This window comes from Peromyscus maniculatus, chromosome 7, assembly GCF_049852395.1.
Source record: "Peromyscus maniculatus bairdii isolate BWxNUB_F1_BW_parent chromosome 7, HU_Pman_BW_mat_3.1, whole genome shotgun sequence".
NCBI lineage: Eukaryota > Metazoa > Chordata > Mammalia > Rodentia > Cricetidae > Peromyscus > Peromyscus maniculatus.
Window position 1 is genome coordinate 70,489,119 of NC_134858.1, and position 17,478 is coordinate 70,506,596.

At 45.8% G+C, this 17,478-nt stretch overlaps 1 protein-coding gene across 1 annotated transcript in view; it reads left to right on the plus strand.

Annotated features, from left to right (window-relative positions):
- Positions 1–17,478, plus strand: part of Prtg (protogenin) — a 104,414-nt gene that overhangs the window by 43,924 nt on the left and 43,012 nt on the right. The window contains exons 8-11 of the mRNA XM_042281253.2: positions 1,122–1,369; positions 4,118–4,282; positions 5,482–5,787; positions 7,234–7,422. Of these exons, the coding sequence (XP_042137187.2) occupies positions 1,122–1,369; positions 4,118–4,282; positions 5,482–5,787; positions 7,234–7,422 (908 nt within the window). The remainder of the gene's footprint in view (positions 1–1,121; positions 1,370–4,117; positions 4,283–5,481; positions 5,788–7,233; positions 7,423–17,478) is intronic.

The window sequence follows — 17,478 nt, forward strand, 5'->3', positions numbered from 1 at the left end:
ATGGCAGCTCATAACTGTCTGTAACTCCAGTTCCAGGGGACCTGACAGCCTCACACCGACATACATGCAGGCAGAACATCAATGCACACAAAATAAAAATAAATTTAAAAAAAAGAGTGAAACTTGCCTGGTCATGGTGGTGCACACCTTTAATACCGGCACTCGGGAGACAGAGGCAGGTGGATCTCTGTGAATTTGAGGCCAGCCTGATCTACATAGAGAGTTCCAGAACAGCCAGAGCTACATTATGAGAACCTGTCTTGAAAAGAAATTTATACACACACACACACACACACACACACACACACACACACACACACACACACACACACATTGTAGTACTTTCTCATATATATAATATATATTATACATATATATGTAGTAGTACTTTCTCATTGGGACTGCCAACCGCAAATAATGACATGGAGACTTATTAATTATGAAAGCTCAGCCTTAGCTTAGGCTTTTTCCTGACTAGTTCTTATAACTTAAGTTTACCCAGAGTTTTTAATCTACATTCTTCCTTGTGACCTCAGGTCTGTACTGCCCATCCTGCTTCCTCTGCGTCTGGCTGGCAACTCTGCCTTTCTGCTTCTCAGAATTCTTTCTCTGGCCAGAATTCCCGCCTATAGTCTCCTGCCTAGCTATTGGCTGTTCAGCTTTTTATTCTACCAATCACAGCAATACATCTTCACAGAGTGTACAAACATCCCACAACACACACACACACACACACACACACACACACACACACACAATTTTTATTCTTGTAACATTATTTGAACAAAACTTTAAGGTTTTTTGTTGGCCTGAACTTCATGTGTGCATTGCAATATGAGTTAAGTTTAGACAGTGGAATAGAGTAATACGCTTTCCTACTAAACACCATTTAAAAAAAAAAGAAAGTAATTAAAGCAAAGAAAATTCAGCTACCGTAAATACTGCTGAAGACTGAGGATATAAATCAGAATAATTTTAAGTAATTAATGCAGATTATTTTTTATTAGAACTGGTTGTTCTCAGTGTGTTTTCGTATAAAGGGAGAGTACATTTAGCAATAGCTTTTTAATGTCATCACTGGAATTTTTTTATGGATATAAATATTTTTTTTCTTTCCTCAGCAAATTGGTAATTAACCAGATTATCCCTGAAGATGATGCTTTTTATCAGTGCATGGCCGAAAACAGCCAAGGCTCTGCTCTGTCTCGAGCCAGACTGACCGTGGTCATGTCGGAAGACAGACCCAGCGCTCCATACAATGTTCATGCCGAAACCATGTCGAGCTCTGCCATCCTTCTCGCTTGGGAGCGGCCACTGTACAACTCAGACAAGGTCATCGCCTACTCTGTGCACTACATGAGAGCAGAAGGTGGGCGACTTGGGAGCCTTTCCTTCCCCCCCACCCCCACCCCTCCACCCCTGAGCTGAGGACCGAACCCAGGGCCTTGTGCTTGCTAGGCAAGCGCTCTACCACTGAGCTAGGTCCCCAACCCGGGAGCTTCTCCTAAGCACTGTTTGCTATCGAGGGTTTGTTCTCAGCCGCCAGAGACAAGCCTCAGTAGGGAAAGTGCTTACCTGGCATGCATGAGGCCCTGGGTTTGATCCCTAGAACTACAGGAACCCGATGTGGTGACTCATGCCTGTGATCTGAACACTTGGGAGGTAGAGGCAGGCAAATCAGAAGTTCAAGGACATCCTTGACTGCATAGCAAATTTGAGGCCAACTTGGGCTACGTAAGTTTGTATCTTATCCAAACCAAAACAAAATATTTGTCTTCAGAATGAATAACAGCTGAGAGAATTTCACCCAAGGGGACTGTCTCACATCAACTCCTGTCTCCGTCTAAGATCCCAGTGACAAATCAAAGCTCTGTTCCACCAATAATGTTATTGGGGTGACTTAGAGAACGTGGGTGAGGAGTTACTGTCAGGAGCATGACCCAACGCAGCCATACCGAAGAGTCTTTTCTGTTTGTTTGTTTTTTGTTTTCTGAGACAGCGTTTCTCTGTGTAGCCCTGGCGGTCCTGGAACTCACTCTGTAGACCAGGCTGGCCTTGAACTCATACTGATTTGCCTGCCTCTGCCTCCTGATTGCTGGAATTAAAAGGAGTTGCCACCACCACCCAGAAATTGTGCTACTTTCAATTCTATGTATGTTGAATATTTTCATTTTGAAAGGAAATAAAACATGAGAGGTGGGGATATAGCTCAGTGGAAGACCCTGAGATAGCATGTGTAAGGCCCTGGGTTCAATCCGCAGTACCACCAAAAGGAAAAAAAATGTTAAAAAGTTAACAAGACATTTTTGTGGTATCTCATATCAGATTAAATATCAGAGCTGAGAACAGTTCAGTGGCTCAGGCACTAGCCGCTTTTGCTGGGGACCTGGGTTCGGTTCTCAGACCCCCATCAGGTGCTTCCTATTGCCCGTACCTCTAGCTCTCGGGATCCAACCCTCTCTTCTGGCATCCTTTGGCCCAGGCACGTACAAAAATGTAGGCACTCACCTACACAAATCCACATACACACCTAAGTCTTAAAAAGTTAAATATCAAATCTCTTTTAGTTCTTGTTGTTCTGAACAAGAACTGGTTCGGAGGATTAAGAAAAACACCCTTTTTTTAAATCTGACTTTTGGACCAAATTGTTGCAGAAGCAGAAGAGCTGTTCCTAAACCCTCGTGGTTTCTCCATTGACTCGGGTTTACACGCGCTAGTTTTCTACAGGAGCCGTCTGGCAGCTTGCGTCAGGACCAGGGTGAACCCTCAAGAATGGTCCTGGGCTCACGCTGTCTGCAGAGACAGGTGGTTTGCTCTTTGGTTTTTACACTCGGAGGCAGCGTTTTGAAAAGGGATGTTCTGAATGTAAATCAGGGGTCCCGGTAGCAAGAAGAACGTTCTGGTGAGAGCATGCTGGAGTGTGTTCCTTCTCTCTGCTGGCTCGGGAAGGTGAAAGGAAGGCTGGCTTTGGGGGCCCCACTCTTGTTCACCATTGTGCTGGCTTCATTAGAGCCCCTGCAGGCCGCTCAGCACTCTATTCAGGGCCAGAACAAGGCTTTTTCATTTGAACTCCAGGACTTTGTGTAGTGGGTCAGGAATTGTACAGTGCGGTTCCTAATTAACGAGCCATTAGCCAGTGTGTTGTGAAACGCCTCTAATCTCGTCTAATTAAAATGCTATGAAGTTAATTCAGAAATGTGGGAAAACTCGGTGCTGGAATGTGCCTTCTGTTTTGTTTATCAATCCGGGGCAGGGAGGAGGGGCGGGTGCTGAGAACGGGGGTGATAGCGTTGTGCGCAGGCGCGCGCGCGGTGGCTGGCGGTGCCCTGCCTGGTCCTCCGGGTCTGCCCGCAGGAATTAAGCCCACACAGACAGAACCCCTTCTGTACCCTTGCCTCATGCGTTTTAGACTAAGCAGCCCCCAGAATTTGTCTCCCTCTTTAAAAACCTGAACGCTCACCGTGGGACCCTCTTCCGTTTCACTTTGAGTATTAAGAACAGAAAGACCTGTGTTAACCTGTGAGGTATGTTCTCTCGGGGCAGAATGAGATCCTTGGCAGGCCAGCTTTTCATTCGGTTTGTTTTTGCAAAAAGCAGAATCTGTATTCCCCGCCGCCGCCTCTCTGTTTATGTTCAACAGAAAGCCTGAGTTTAAGCAAGGACATTTGCTTGCTGGGGTACAGTGGTCCGTTGTGCTGCCCTCTCCTGCCTGGCCACTCCTGTTTTGACTAGGTGGTAGACGACCTTAGGGAAGGTGGATTCTTTTTAGGAAATGTTCCAACCAGTAATTTTTAGACAAAGAGCTTCGCTGCTTTTAGGAAATAAAGAGCTTTCTGTGCACTGAAGGGCGTTGCGTGCCGGGTCATAGAAGGCAACAGATATAGCCACGAGGAGAAAAGAAAGACCTTGCTAATTTTATTTTGAATATTGGTCTTGTTTGTTTTGAAACAGGGTTTCTCTGTGTAGCTCTGTCCTGGAACTTGCTTGTAGACCCAGGCTGGTCTCGAACTCACAGAGATCCGTCTGCCTCTGACTCCCACGTGCTGGGGCTAAAGGTATGGGCCACCACTGCCTGGCTGAATATTTGTCATTTTTAAACATGGATCCTTTGGTCTAGGCTTAAATAATGAGGAGTATCAGGTGGTCCTTGGAAACGACACAACTCATTACATCATCGATGACTTAGAACCGGCCAGCAACTACACTTTCTACATCGTGGCGTACATGCCCATGGGAGCCAGCCAGATGTCGGACCACGTGACCCAGAACACGCTAGAGGATGGTAAGAAAGCACAGTTCTGGGTTCTCAAGTGCAGACATTCGTAGACTTGGTCACTTTCAGTGAGTAAGTCTGTTTGGTTAACGAAACAGTTTGATTAAGCCGCCCCAGGCCAGTTGCTCTCTCGGGTCTCAGCCTTACCTTTTTGTCGTAACATGACAAAGGACACTTAAAAAACGGATTTTATTTTTCAAGATTGGCTGTCAGTTTAGCTCCAGGGCATCCGGTGCCCACGCCTGCTCTGTGGGCACTGCATGTGTGTAGTACACAAACTGAAATACGGGCAAACACTCATACTCAGAAAATAACTCTTTCAAGAAGGTAGTGGATGGTTTTTAAAAATAAGATGAGGTTTTGTAGGCAAGAACCCCCCTCTGCACAGGCTGGTCAGTGTCCCTCCCCAGGCCATCGTGTCCTTCTGTAAAGGGGCCTTCAGAATCTGCCACGCTTGACACTTGGTGTACCCCGGGAGTCTCATGAGCTCCTGTAGGGAATACTTCAATTCAGAGGATGCTGCCCTACAACATCAGAGCACGTTCGGGCTCACACACAAACACATAAATAAATGTAATAATTTAAAATAAAATTCACATTTTAAATTTTTTTTTTCTTTTTTTGGTTTTTCAAGATAGGATTTCTCTGTGTAACAGTCCTGGCTGTCCTGGAACTCACTTGGTAGCCCAGGCTGGCCTCGAACTCACAGAGATCGCCTGCCTCTGCCTCCCAAGTGCTGGGATTAAAGGCGTGCGCCACCACCGCCCGGCTCACATTTATTTTTCAATACGAGACTCTCACACATTGAAAACTTCTCGGTTGTAATTCTGGAAGCCCGGGCCCCCTTGCTACCCTGTGACATACTCTCCCTGGCTACACTGTGACATACTCTCCCTTGCTTCTGAGGGACTTTGGTAGACTTATTTGTGAATTTGTCTCACATTGTGTGGTTAGCAAATAATGATTTTCATCTTGGGCAATCACCTAACCATCATGGCAGACTGATGGCCATGCTCTGATGGCACCTCACTGTATTTCCTTTCTTCTGGCCGGAAGTTGGCTTCGCTGAGAACCTCTGCTCCAGCCCGAAGCGTCTTCACAGTAACCACGTTGTGTATTGCCGTTTAGAGGATCCCACAAATGTGACGGTGCTGAGTAGCATCTTGATTGTAAGTCTTTATGAACAATGCATTTTCTCATTTCACTAGTGCCCCTGAGACCTCCCGAAATTAGCTTGACGAGCCGAAGTCCCACCGACATTCTCGTCTCCTGGCTGCCCATCCCGGCCAAGTACCGGCGGGGCCAAGTGGTGCTGTATCGGCTGTCCTTCCGCCTGAGCACTGAGAATTCCATCCAGGTTGTGGAGCTCCCGGGGACTGTGCACGAGCACCTCCTGGAAGGCCTGAAGCCTGATAGTGTCTATCTGGTCCGGATGACTGCTGCCACCCGCGTGGGGCTGGGAGAGGCATCGGTGTGGACCTCACACAGGACGCCCAAAGTCACGAGCGTGAAAGGTAACACCTCCCGAGGACTTCTCAGAAAGAGAAATAGTGTTTTACGTTTGAGTTAGAATTTTCCACTCCTAGTTACACGTAATATAGCTCTATCTTATTTTTTAAATTCTTATTTTCTATTTTATGTGTATGAGTGTTTTGCCTACATGCATGTCTGTGCATCACTTGTGGGCAGTGCCCACAGAGGCCAGAAGAGGGCATCAGATCCCTTGAACTGGGTAACAGATGGTTGTGAGCCGCCATGTGGGTGCTGGGAATTGAACCCTGGTCCTCTGGAAGGGCAGCCCATGTTCTTAACTGTTGAGTCATCTCTCCATTCCATATTTTTTTTCATCCCATATTTTAAATTTTTGTGTCATGTTTGCAGATATTACACAGTTTATGAACTTAATTGAAAAACCCTAAGCCTTTCCTTGGATCTGGTGCCATAGCTCAGTTGGTAGGGCGTTTTCCTAACGTGCACAAAGTCCAGGCTGCAGCACCTAGGACTGAGCACACCAGGTCTAGTGGCTCACACTTGCTGTCCCGTAATCCCAGCACTAGAGAGGAGTCGAGGCAGGAGGGTTGGAAGTTCATGGCTGGCTGTGGTTTTTGAGTTTGAAGCCAGCGTGGGATATGAAAACCTATCGGAGAGAAAGCGTGAAAAGAGGAGTGGGCTGTAGTGTGGTTAGAACAGCGCTTGCCATGTGCAAGGTCCTGGGTTCATGAACAAATCAAGCATTTGATTCAAGTCTTCTGTTTGCCCATTTGTGGGTAAAGCTGCTGATCGCTCCGTTAGTTTGCGCAGCAAAACCTTCAAGATCCCAGTCAGACTGGCTGCCAGGGGGGCCATAGAAACTAAGACCAACTGCATAGTGTCGTGTGTTCTTAAGTCATCAGCTTCAAAAGACAGGGGGAACATAGACTGTTACTTATGTGGAGTCTAATGTGACTGGTCTCTGTCATTTGACGGGAAATACTCTACAGTAAAAATTAGAACACACAATTGACTGTTTTAAAATAATTACATATACGAACATAGATGCTCTCTTGTTATGTACATGTCTTAGTTTTTTAGGTAGTATATTTTAAATCCTATTTCTATACTAAACATCATTGTGAAGTTTGTAAATGTGTTGGTTTTTTTTTTTGCGTACGCGCACGTGTGTGTGTGTGTGTGTGTGTGTGTGTGTGCATACCAAGTCATGTGTGGAAAGCAGAGACCATGTGGGACTTAGTCTCCTCTTCCACTTTGTTGGCCCTGGGGATTGAACTCAGGTCGTCAGATTTGGCAGCAAGCTCCTCTCCCCCCTGAGCCATCCTGCTGGCTTGTCACTGTGGAAGTTTGAACGTTAGGTCAGAGTGTGACGCTTGGACTTGGCAACATCGGCTTGACGCTGAGAGGTGTGTGCTGCCCCCTGGCTTCCTGTGGACTGTGGGGTGCTGACACAGCGCTGTCTCTTCCAGCCCCTAAGTCTCCCGAACTGCATTTGGAACCCCTGAACTGTACGACCATCTCCGTGAGGTGGCTGCAAGACACCGAGGACCCAGCCGCCATTCAGGGCTACAAGCTGTTTTATAAAGAGGAGGGGCAGCAGGAGAATGGACCTATTTTCCTAGACCCCGGGGACCTGCTGTATACGCTGAGTGGCTTGGGTGAGTGTGTCTGTATTGTACAGATCCTTTCTCCTCCTGCTGCGGCCGACTGGGGAAGGGGTTATTGGATGGAAGAGAATTGACTCGATTACAAAGAACCGGTGTCTCTGTGTCCTTACACAGTTCTCCTGGCCTCCCGCTCTGGGAGTCTGTTTTTCTTTTTAAAGACCACTGTTGGTACAGGGAGATCCTGTTGTTATGGGTATCCGGTGGATGTAGAAGAGGATTGTAGGGGCCGGCAAGATGGCTTAGTGGGCAAAAGCTCTCTCTGCGCAAGTCTGATGGCCTGAGCTCCGTGACCCAATGTCAGCGGGGAGGGAGGGAACTGATGCCTGAAAATTATCCTCTGTCTTCCACATGCATGCTGACATGTGGGTGCCTGCACTCACATTATACACATGTCTGTACACACACACACACACACACACACACACACACACACACACACACAATAATAAGACTGTAGAGTGAAGGTTTTGTAAAATGATTGAATAATAGTAAATACGTTTAACTTAGAATTTGGTTGATTGGTATCAAACAGTTTACATAAATGGTGTATAATAATGCTCTTTACATAAATGGTGTATAATAATGCTCTCACCTCTGTCCCACATGACTGTAAATATTTACTCCATGGTCTCAGACACACTAGAGATAAGACACTCAATCCCTGTTTATGGCTTCGTCTGTGTTCTCAGAGAAAATGGCTTGTCCTTGTTTTATTTTCTTTATGTGGGAAAAGAACTGTGTGATATAATCGTGTTTAACAAATTATGAAGTTGGGCCTGGGGATATGACTCAGTGGTGGAGTGCTTGCCTAACATGCATGAAGCCCTAGGTTCAATCCCCAGCTCTGTAAGGAGAGAAAGAGGGAAGCGGGGAGAGAGGAACACTGAGACAGAGAGACACACTGGGAGATCAGCAGAGACTCACTGGGTTGTTGAGGCATCCTATGCACACAGTCGGAGCTTAGGAAGCACTGTGGCTTTTCCTTCTAGATTAGCCTTTGGAGATGATGGAAGGGGAGAGGCCCAGTGGTCCTAGTGTGGGGCATCACCATTTCCATCCCTGGGTCAACAGGACATGCTGTGAACCTGTCCTCGGATGCAGGAGCACAGAAATCCATCCCATGGTCCCTTGCCATGGTTTTCCAGATGGTGTTTTGCTTGTAATCTTATTATTTGGTTTTTAATTTAATCTGCACTCGGTTAAATAAATTTACTGTCGATCTCTGTCAAGAAGCTTATAAATGATGAGCAGTGACATATGGTCCAGGTTGAGCGTCCTTAATCTACTGGTTACGATGATATTAGCCCAGCCTCGAGTGCCCCGAGCCTTCCATGTATGTCTCCCGGTGGCTTCTCAGTGTGCCCTCCCTTTCCGTGAGTTCACTATTGATGAGAGGGGACTTGTTGCTTGTATCCAGTGGGAAACGGGCTGTGAGGCAATTGATGAAAAGCTGCAGATCTGGGCTGGGGGTGGCCCAGTGGTTCGCAGCTGCTATTGCCCCGCACCAGAATATGGCAGCTCACACCCACCTGTAACTACCACTTCAGGGCATCGTTTGCTTTCACACGTAGATACTCCTGCAGACACATAAATCAAGATAATTTGGGGGGCCTAGAGGGATGGCTCAGCAGTTAAGAGCACTTGCCACTGGTCCAGAGGACACAAGCACTCACGTGGCCACTCATAACCATCTGTAACTCCAGTCCCAGGGGATCTGACAACCTCTTCTGGCCCCCTAGGGCACCAGGCACACACATAAGTACGCAGACATATATATGCCGGCAAAACACTCATATGGATAAAATGAGTAAATGTTCAGAAAATATACAAGAAAGAATCTATAGCTCAAACTCAGTACTTGGATTGTTCTCATTGTTAAAGACGTTGAAGTATGTAGGAGAAACAGAAACCCGTTCCTCAACATGCTTCTTGGGCATACATTCCAGCTAGCTGATCTTAAAAGTTGAATAATGGGTTAGAAAATGAAATAAACTAAGCTCTGCTTTTGCACGAAACTCAGAAATGGTGCATTGAGACTTTGGCAGTCTCAAGCTGGGCAATGGTGGCTCACACTGCAATCCCTGCGCTCCAGAGGAGGTGGAGAGGGTGAGGACTTGAAGACCACCTTCAGCTGCGTAGCAAGTTCAAGGGCAGCCAGTCTCAGAAAAACAAAATCCCCGGTGGTTAAAAGCAGTTCTTTAACATCTCGTTAGGAGTTATTTATTTTACCCTGTGTATGTATCTGTGGGGGGCGGGACGGGGGTATGTGTATGGGACTGCAGGTGCCCTGGGGCTGGAAGGGCGGGTCAGAGCTCCTGGAAGTGGGTGTGAGCTGCCCGGGGTAGGTGGTGAGAGCTCAGGTCCTCTGGAAAAGCCGTGTGTGCTCTTGACTCCGGAGCCACCTCTCCAGCCCCAGCTAAGTTACCAGTTAAGCTTTCTCTAGAGATGTGTATGCATACATGCGTCTGTGGATGGACGACATAAGGAAGTGACGCACATATACAGAAGTGGTCCTCGATTCATCCATTTGGGGGGAGACAGAGGAAGGGAGGTAGGCCCTCTGGTTTTTATTTTTATTATTTATTTATTTAGAACCGTGATGCTGTCCAAATAATAGCTTTCCAAACTGTAAACTATTATGGGTTTGTTTTTTTATTTATTTGTTTTTTTTCTCGAGATAGGGTTTCTCTGTGTAGTTTTGGTGTCTGTCCTGGATCTCGCTCTGTAGCCCAGGCTGGCCTCGAACTCACGGAGATCCGCCTGGCTCTGCCTCCCAGTGCTGGGATTAAAGGCGTGTGCCACCACCACCTGGCTGCTTTTGTCATTTTTTTTTTTTCTGTAACATCTGTTATACATGCCATCTGAGGTAGCTCCATTTAAAAAATCACTTGTGTGTGGGGAAGTGCCCATTTCCCCGTGCACTTATGTACCTGTATACACATATGTGTGGAAGCTGGAGGTCAATGTCTGTTGTTTTCCTTTTGATCCCCCCTTCCTTTTTGGAGACAAGTTCCCTCACTGAACTTGGAGCTCACCCATCGGCTACATAAACTAACCAGCAAGCACCAGGGGCAGGACCCCCTGCCTCTGCCTTCCCAGTGCTGGGATTACATAGGTTGTATTTTTCTGCATGTACTACTGGATCCAGAGATCGTCATGCTTGTGAGGCAAGCATGTCAATGACCATCTCTCCAGGCCCGTCAAATCACTTGAAATGCGTCAACTAGAACATGATTTTGGGGTGGTGGACACGACATATCAATTTAAGTAGCTCCGAGTTTCCTGACTGTGGAATTAGCCTGAGTGACTGGATTGCTTGAGTTCAAGGTAACAAGGCCTCTGTGGCCGTAGGTGCTTCCTCTCTAGGCAGCAGGTTCAGGACCTCTGCATCTGCTAGTAGCCACCCGAGTGGCTGGCAGGGAGGCAGTTGTGTGGGTTCAAGTACTGTTCAGCTGTTGAGCAGACTGTCTTCAAGGTGCCTTCTAACCTGAGACCTCCCCGATTCTCATCGTTTTTATTCAGTTCCCACCAGGGCCTGGCCAGGCTTTCGGCAGGCACATGTTAAGATGTGGGAAGGGGCAGGGTGTTCTGTGAAGGGGACAGCCGACCATCTGGGACCATTTTTAACCAGAGCATCTGGCAGTGGCTGCCTGTTTAACAGAGAGTGATGTGTCCAGAGGGCAGTAGGTTAAGGGAACCCTGTTTGTGCCTGGCCTGGTGAATGCCGGCTTTCACAGAGCCTTGGCTTGGGAAGGTGCTCGGAGTGGGGCCAGCTTTGCTTAAGTGGGCTTGGAAATGAATGCACACGCCTCTGCTGGCCGATCGAGTGTCAGTTTTACATGACGAACTGCTTTCTCGAAATTTCATTTTCACACTAACCCGTTCTGACGCCTTTAGAAACACCTCCCCCCTGCGGTCACCGCCGCTTTCATTCCTGGTAATTAAGTTTTCAATTTAAAAAGTATGTTATTGGGACATGATCTCCCTAGAAATACGCACAATTCTTTGTTCTGAAAGACAGAAAAGCAAATGAATTTATATCTTTAAGTTAATTTAAGTTTTTTTTTTTTTTTTTTTTTTAAAAAAAAGACTGACGAAGCCGGGCGGTGGTGGCGCACGCCTTTAATCCCAGCACTCGGGAGGCAGAGCCAGGCGGATCTCTGTGAGTTCGAGGCCAGCCTGGGCTACCAAGTGAGTTCCAGGAAAGGCGCAAAGCTACACAGAGAAACCCTGTCTCGAAAAAAAAAACCAAAAAAAAAAAAAAAAAAAAAAAAAAAAAAAAGACTGACGAAAAGATTTGAGGGGTCCGATTTCCACTTAAAGCAGGAAGGATGAAGCCAAGTGACATTTAATTGGCCGGCTTGCCCCATGGTCCTGCACATGCCCAGTTAACTAAATGTAATTGGTATTATTAGTGGGAGGTATTTTAGATCATTTTACTCTAACATCTACCTCAAAACTCAGTTCCTTAAGATGTGGAGTACTTTGTGAGTTGAAGAAATTTTCATGCCTTTAATAGTAAAATAATGTGGGTTTTTTTTTGTGTGTGTGTATGTATAATAGTACACATAATATATAAAATATATAATGTATAATAGCCTATAATATATAATAGTTTAATGTAATGTATAATAGTTTTATATGTCCAAGGCCTGGGGTCCAATCCCCAGCATTTAGTAATAAAGTATGATATAAATTTCTATAGAGTGGAAGAAATAATTAATTGTTTCTAGTTTGTTCAGGTTTGACTTTAAAATGCAGTTTCCTGGGATCTCGCTTGCTTTGTGGGGAGAAGAAGCATCAGCATCAGCTTGTGACTAAGTCGTTGGTGGGACCTGTTGTGAGTGTTGTGTTTAGGGCCCTTCAGGATTGGCTCATATTTTTCCCTTGCCTCTTTGAGCGTTCACCTGAGTTACAAGATAAATGTTTGCAATACTTATCACACAATAAAGAAAAAATTAATAAGACATCTATGTCCCCTGATAGTAGATTGGAAAAATTTTCTCTTAATTATTTCTTTCTTTAAAAAATGAATTTTACATTTATTTGTTTTTATTTTGAATGTGTATGAGAGTATGCACATGTCACAGTGTGCCTGTGGAGACCAGAGGACAAAGTCAGTTCTTGTCTTGCACCCTGTAGGTCCTGGGGATCAAACTTAGCTTTGTCAGTCTTGGCAGCAAGTGCCTTTATCTGCTGAGCCATCTCAGCATCTCCCCCCCCCCCCCAAAAAAAAGCGGCTTTAGATCCTGATATTAGTGGACAGGTGGCGGTGGCGCACGCCTTAAATCCCAGCACTGGGGAAGCAGAAGCAAGAGGATCTCTGTGAGTTCGAGGCCAGCCTGATCTACAGAGCTGTAATGTAAACAGAGAAACCCTGTCTCAAACAAACAAAACAAAATAAGAAAATTCTGACATGACTGTGTCTGACTGAAGTAGGACTGTTTTCACAAGCCAGTTGTAGCTCGAGGCATATCTTCAGATTTATTCTTTCAATCTGGAAAGAATCCTGCCCAATGTCAGGTGGTTACCTTGGGAATCCACAGGTGCCCACCACTGCTCCCTCCCAATCCATCATTTCCCGCATGCTGACAGATCAGACCCAAGTACCAGCTAAGGCAGCAGCATCTCTCTTGCCTAGGATTGACTTCAAATCCTGTACCTCGATGGCAAAGCCCGGCTCTTGGCTTAATCTTCTAGATGGAGATGGTACTCATCACACCTCTTTTAGAACGTGAGGAGGACGGAGTGAGATGACGCAGACGGAGGTTGGTGCAGCACCCTGCAAACAGCTTCCGAAGCCACAAGAGATGCCAGCTGTTCCGTGTGTGAATTGCTTTCCCCAGAGCTGAGAATGGAGTTTAGTGGCACAGCATTTGCTTAGCACAAATGAAGCCTGGGATTGGATCCCAGCCTAGGGAAAAATTGATCTCCCAGGGTGGAGCTGGTATTCAAAAAAAGTTTTTCCCGTATTTTGGTGGTGGTGGTGATGATGTATGTTTGGGTTTTTGAGACAGGGTTCCATAGTTGATCTGGAATTTGCCCAAGGTTGGTCTTGAACTCCTGGTCTTCCTGCTTCTCCTCACGTGTGTGTGTGTGTGTGTGTGTGTGTGTGTGTGTGTGTGTGTGTGTGTGTGTGTAAATTAACCATAAATCTTGTTAAGCCACAGATTTTATTCAGTGAGTTTAGATGCAGCCTAAAGGTTTCACATTTCTTCCTACTTTTGAGAATCCAAGCCAGGGGTCAGCAAAATTTTCTCCTGATGAGCTGGAGAGTAAATCCTCTTGCTTTTGTGTGTGTTGTGGCCTGAATTCTTTGGCCTTCACAAAAGCCCCGTGTTGAAGCCCCAACGTTCCGTGTTTAGAAATAGGACCTGTGTGAGCACAATGAGGGTGAAGTGAGGTCATGAGGATGGGGTCCTAATCGGCTTTTTATTTTCCCAAGGAAAGAGGGAAGGCATGGATTACAAAATAATTAGAAGATGGGAAGTCTAGTTAAGTATCTAGAAAGAAAAGATTCAATCATGAACTAAACAGCCCAGATATGGGGCCACCAGAGCCTAAGGTGGTTTAGTCTCGTGAAGTTCTGGAAAGAGAAGGAATCGGGGTAGGGGATGTCAGACAGGCCGGGACTTTCCCATTCTCCCTTTCCTGCCCCTCTCCCCTAACTGAGGATTTCTCACAGTGCCTTGGTTTCTTGTTTCTTTCTTTCTTTCTTTTTTTGTTTTTTCGAGACAGGGTTTCTCTGTGTAGCTTTGCGCCTTTTCCTGGAACTCACTTGGTAGCCCAGGCTGGCCTCGAACTCACAGAGATCCGCCTGCCTCTGCCTCCTGAGTGCTGGGATTAAAGGTGTGCGCCACCACCGCCCGGCCATGCCTTGGTTTCTATCAGGGAGAAGAGTTACACTTTGACTTACGTTTCTTGCAGCAGCGTAAGAATTTTTCCTTTCCTGGTTATAGACAGGCTACAGAGATGGCTTTTTTTCTTCTTAAGGATTACAATTAAATAGACTTGACGTTCAAACAGCAGTGTTATGCTTGGCAAGGATCTCATTAAGAAATGGTCCTGGTGCTGGAGAGATGGCTCAGTGGTTAATAGCACTGGATGCTCTTCCAGGAGACCTGGTTTTAGTTCCTAACACCCATATAGCAACTCAAAACTGTAACTGAATTCCAGGGGATCTGATGCTCTCTTCTGGACTCCTTGGACACCAGACATGCATGTCAGGCAGACAAAACACCCATACACATAAAATAAAAATAATTAAAATGGTGTGGGATGTTTGTACACCATGTGAAGGTGTATTACTGTGATTGGTGTAATAAAAAGCTGAATGACCAATAGCTAGGCAGGAGATATAGGCAGGACTTTGGGGCAGAAAGAGGAAGGAGGAGGAGGAATCTTGGCGCTTGAGAGAGACTCCAGGAGACATGGAGGAAGCGGGATGGGTGGTACATGGCAGAACATAGACGAATAGAAATGGGTTAATTCAAGTTATAAGAGCCAGTTAAAAACAAGCTAAGCTAAGGCCGAGCGTTCATAATTAATAAGTCTCTGTGTCGTTATTGTGAGCTTTTGGCCCAAAGAAAAATCAGACTACAGAAAAAGAAAACAAACAAACAAACAAAAACAAAAAAAAAACCAGATCTTTCTGACAGTGTGGACTCCCACCTGTAATCCCAGCCCTCGAGAGCTTAAGGCAGGGTTGGCAGAGAATTTGAGGTCCATCTGGGCTACAGAATGAGACCCCCATTGTGTAAACCACCTAGGTTTTTAAATTTTTTTTTAAAAGATTTTCTTTTCATTATGTGTATGTAGAAAGTGAGAAGACATGTCCAGGTGAGTGCAAGTAAGTGTCTGTAGAAGCCGGAGGCATTAGAGTCCCTGGAAGAGGTCTAGGTGGTTCTGAGCTGTCCAGCCTGGCTGCTGAGACCTGAACTCAGATCCTCTGGGAGAACAGTCTGTACTCTTTATGGCAGTCTAAAACTTCCACAGGAATTCAGCTTGCTGCTGCCACACTGAGGCTGCTTTGGAAAAACACAGATCTGCCTTCCCAGCACTCTGGAGGCTCAAGTGGGGGCATCATGTGATTGAGGCTGCATGGGGACACAGAGAGACACTGTCTCAGAAAACAAAACCAAGCAACCAAACCCCATGAATCCGTTTGTGATTGTCTTCCAATACCACTTTATTTGTGGACACTGAGGAAGGAATTTGATGGAATTTTGACATGCCATAAAATAGGTTTTTGTTTTTTTGTTGTTGTTTTGTTTTTGTTTTTTTTCGTAAGAATTGAGTCTAGGGTTTTGCATGTGCTAGGTAAATAAGTGCTCTGCCACTGAGCTACACCCCCATATCTCTAGCCCACCCACCCCCTTTTTTTTTTTTAATCTCTTACTTTGTAGTCCAGGCTGGACTTGAACTTGTGGTCTTCCTACCTTAGTCTCCCAAATGCTAAGGTTATAGGTTATATACTCCCACACCCAGCCCCAAATAGTATTCTCTCAATTTTCTAACCAGTTGTATCTGTCCAACCCGTGACTCAAAGGCCAGCATAGCTGTGAAGGAAACCTGAGTATTTGTAAAGGAAAACAACGCAATGTCAGAAGACTGGACCACCTGATGTCATAGGCTGGGTCCCAGGCATACTTTGTCAGTTTCCAGTGCAGGCCTTTTGTTGTTGTTGTTTTTCGAGACAGGGTTTCTTTGTGTGTAGTCTTGGCTGCCCTGGACCTTGCTCTATTGACCAGGATGGCCTTGAACTCACAGAGATCCGCCTGCTGTTGCCTCCCAAGTGCTGGGGATTAAAGGCATGCACCACCACCACCACCACCACCACCACCAGGCTTCAAGTGCAGACTTTATATAGTTTCTTTTCAAAATTCCATCCCAAGACCAGCAGTATGCCTGGAAGTTCCCTGAAGTACTGAACTTCGGGCTCCTCCATACCTGTGACTTCATGTATAAGAGTATTGTACACTTTTCATGTATAAGAGCATTGACACTTCGGTTAACCAGCTTTACAGCCAAGTCTGTGACTGTCCAGGCATTTTAATTTAGTATTCCCTTTGCTTGGGTTAGCTCTCAGGAGGTTCCCAATGCCAAGTCTGAAAGCGCATTCTGTCCCCTGAGAAGGATGAATTACTCTAGACTTGGTGTGACTCCTATTAGGAAGTATGAGACTGTCAAATTAATTTGATTTTGTGTTGTGGGATGAACAGGGAAACAAACAGCCACAGACTCAATTCATAATGATGTCTTCTAAACTCCCTAGGTGAACCTGGGAGCCTTTAGCAGTCCTTCAAAAAGAGGGTATTTGTCAGCCCACTCAGCCATGTGACGGGCTCTTGGCACTAGAGTTCTGTTTTCAAAGATTTCCATGGCTCTGTGGAATACAGTGGGCACAGTGTTCAGTGGAACTCAAGGTCTGCCTTGCAGGGGCCAGTAGTTCTCGGTTCTCATTGGCTACTGCTAGAATTTCGTCACAGACGAAGCTTCGTCTTACAAATCAGAAAATGACCTAAATCTAGAAATCTCTGATAATGAGCTTCAGTGGCCACTGACAGTGAACCCGTAAATCAGAACTGTCCCCACATGGTTCTTTGGTCCCTGTGCTTGACTCTTTGTGAAGATACTGCCTAGGAGAGGAAGACCACTAGAAAATCGAAGTTTTCTTTTCTTTTCTTTCTCTCTTTCCTTCTTTTTCTTTTTTCTTTCTTTCTTTCTTTCTTTCTTTCTTTCTTTCTTTCTTTCTTTCTTTCTTTTTTTTTTTTTTTTGGTTTTTCAAGACAGGGTTTCTCTGTGTAGCTTTGCGCCTTTCCTGGATTTCACTCTGTAGACCAGGCTGGCCTCGAACTCACAGAGATCCGCCTGCCTCTGCCTCCCGAGTGCTGGGATTAAAGGCATGCGCCACCACCGCCCGGCTTATTTTCTTTTCTTTTTTAAAGGATTTTTTAAAAAATTTCGTGTATGTGTGTGTAGGTATGTGCATGTGTGAGTGCTGTTGCCCGAAGAGGCCAGAAGAGGGCATCGGATCCCCTAGACCTG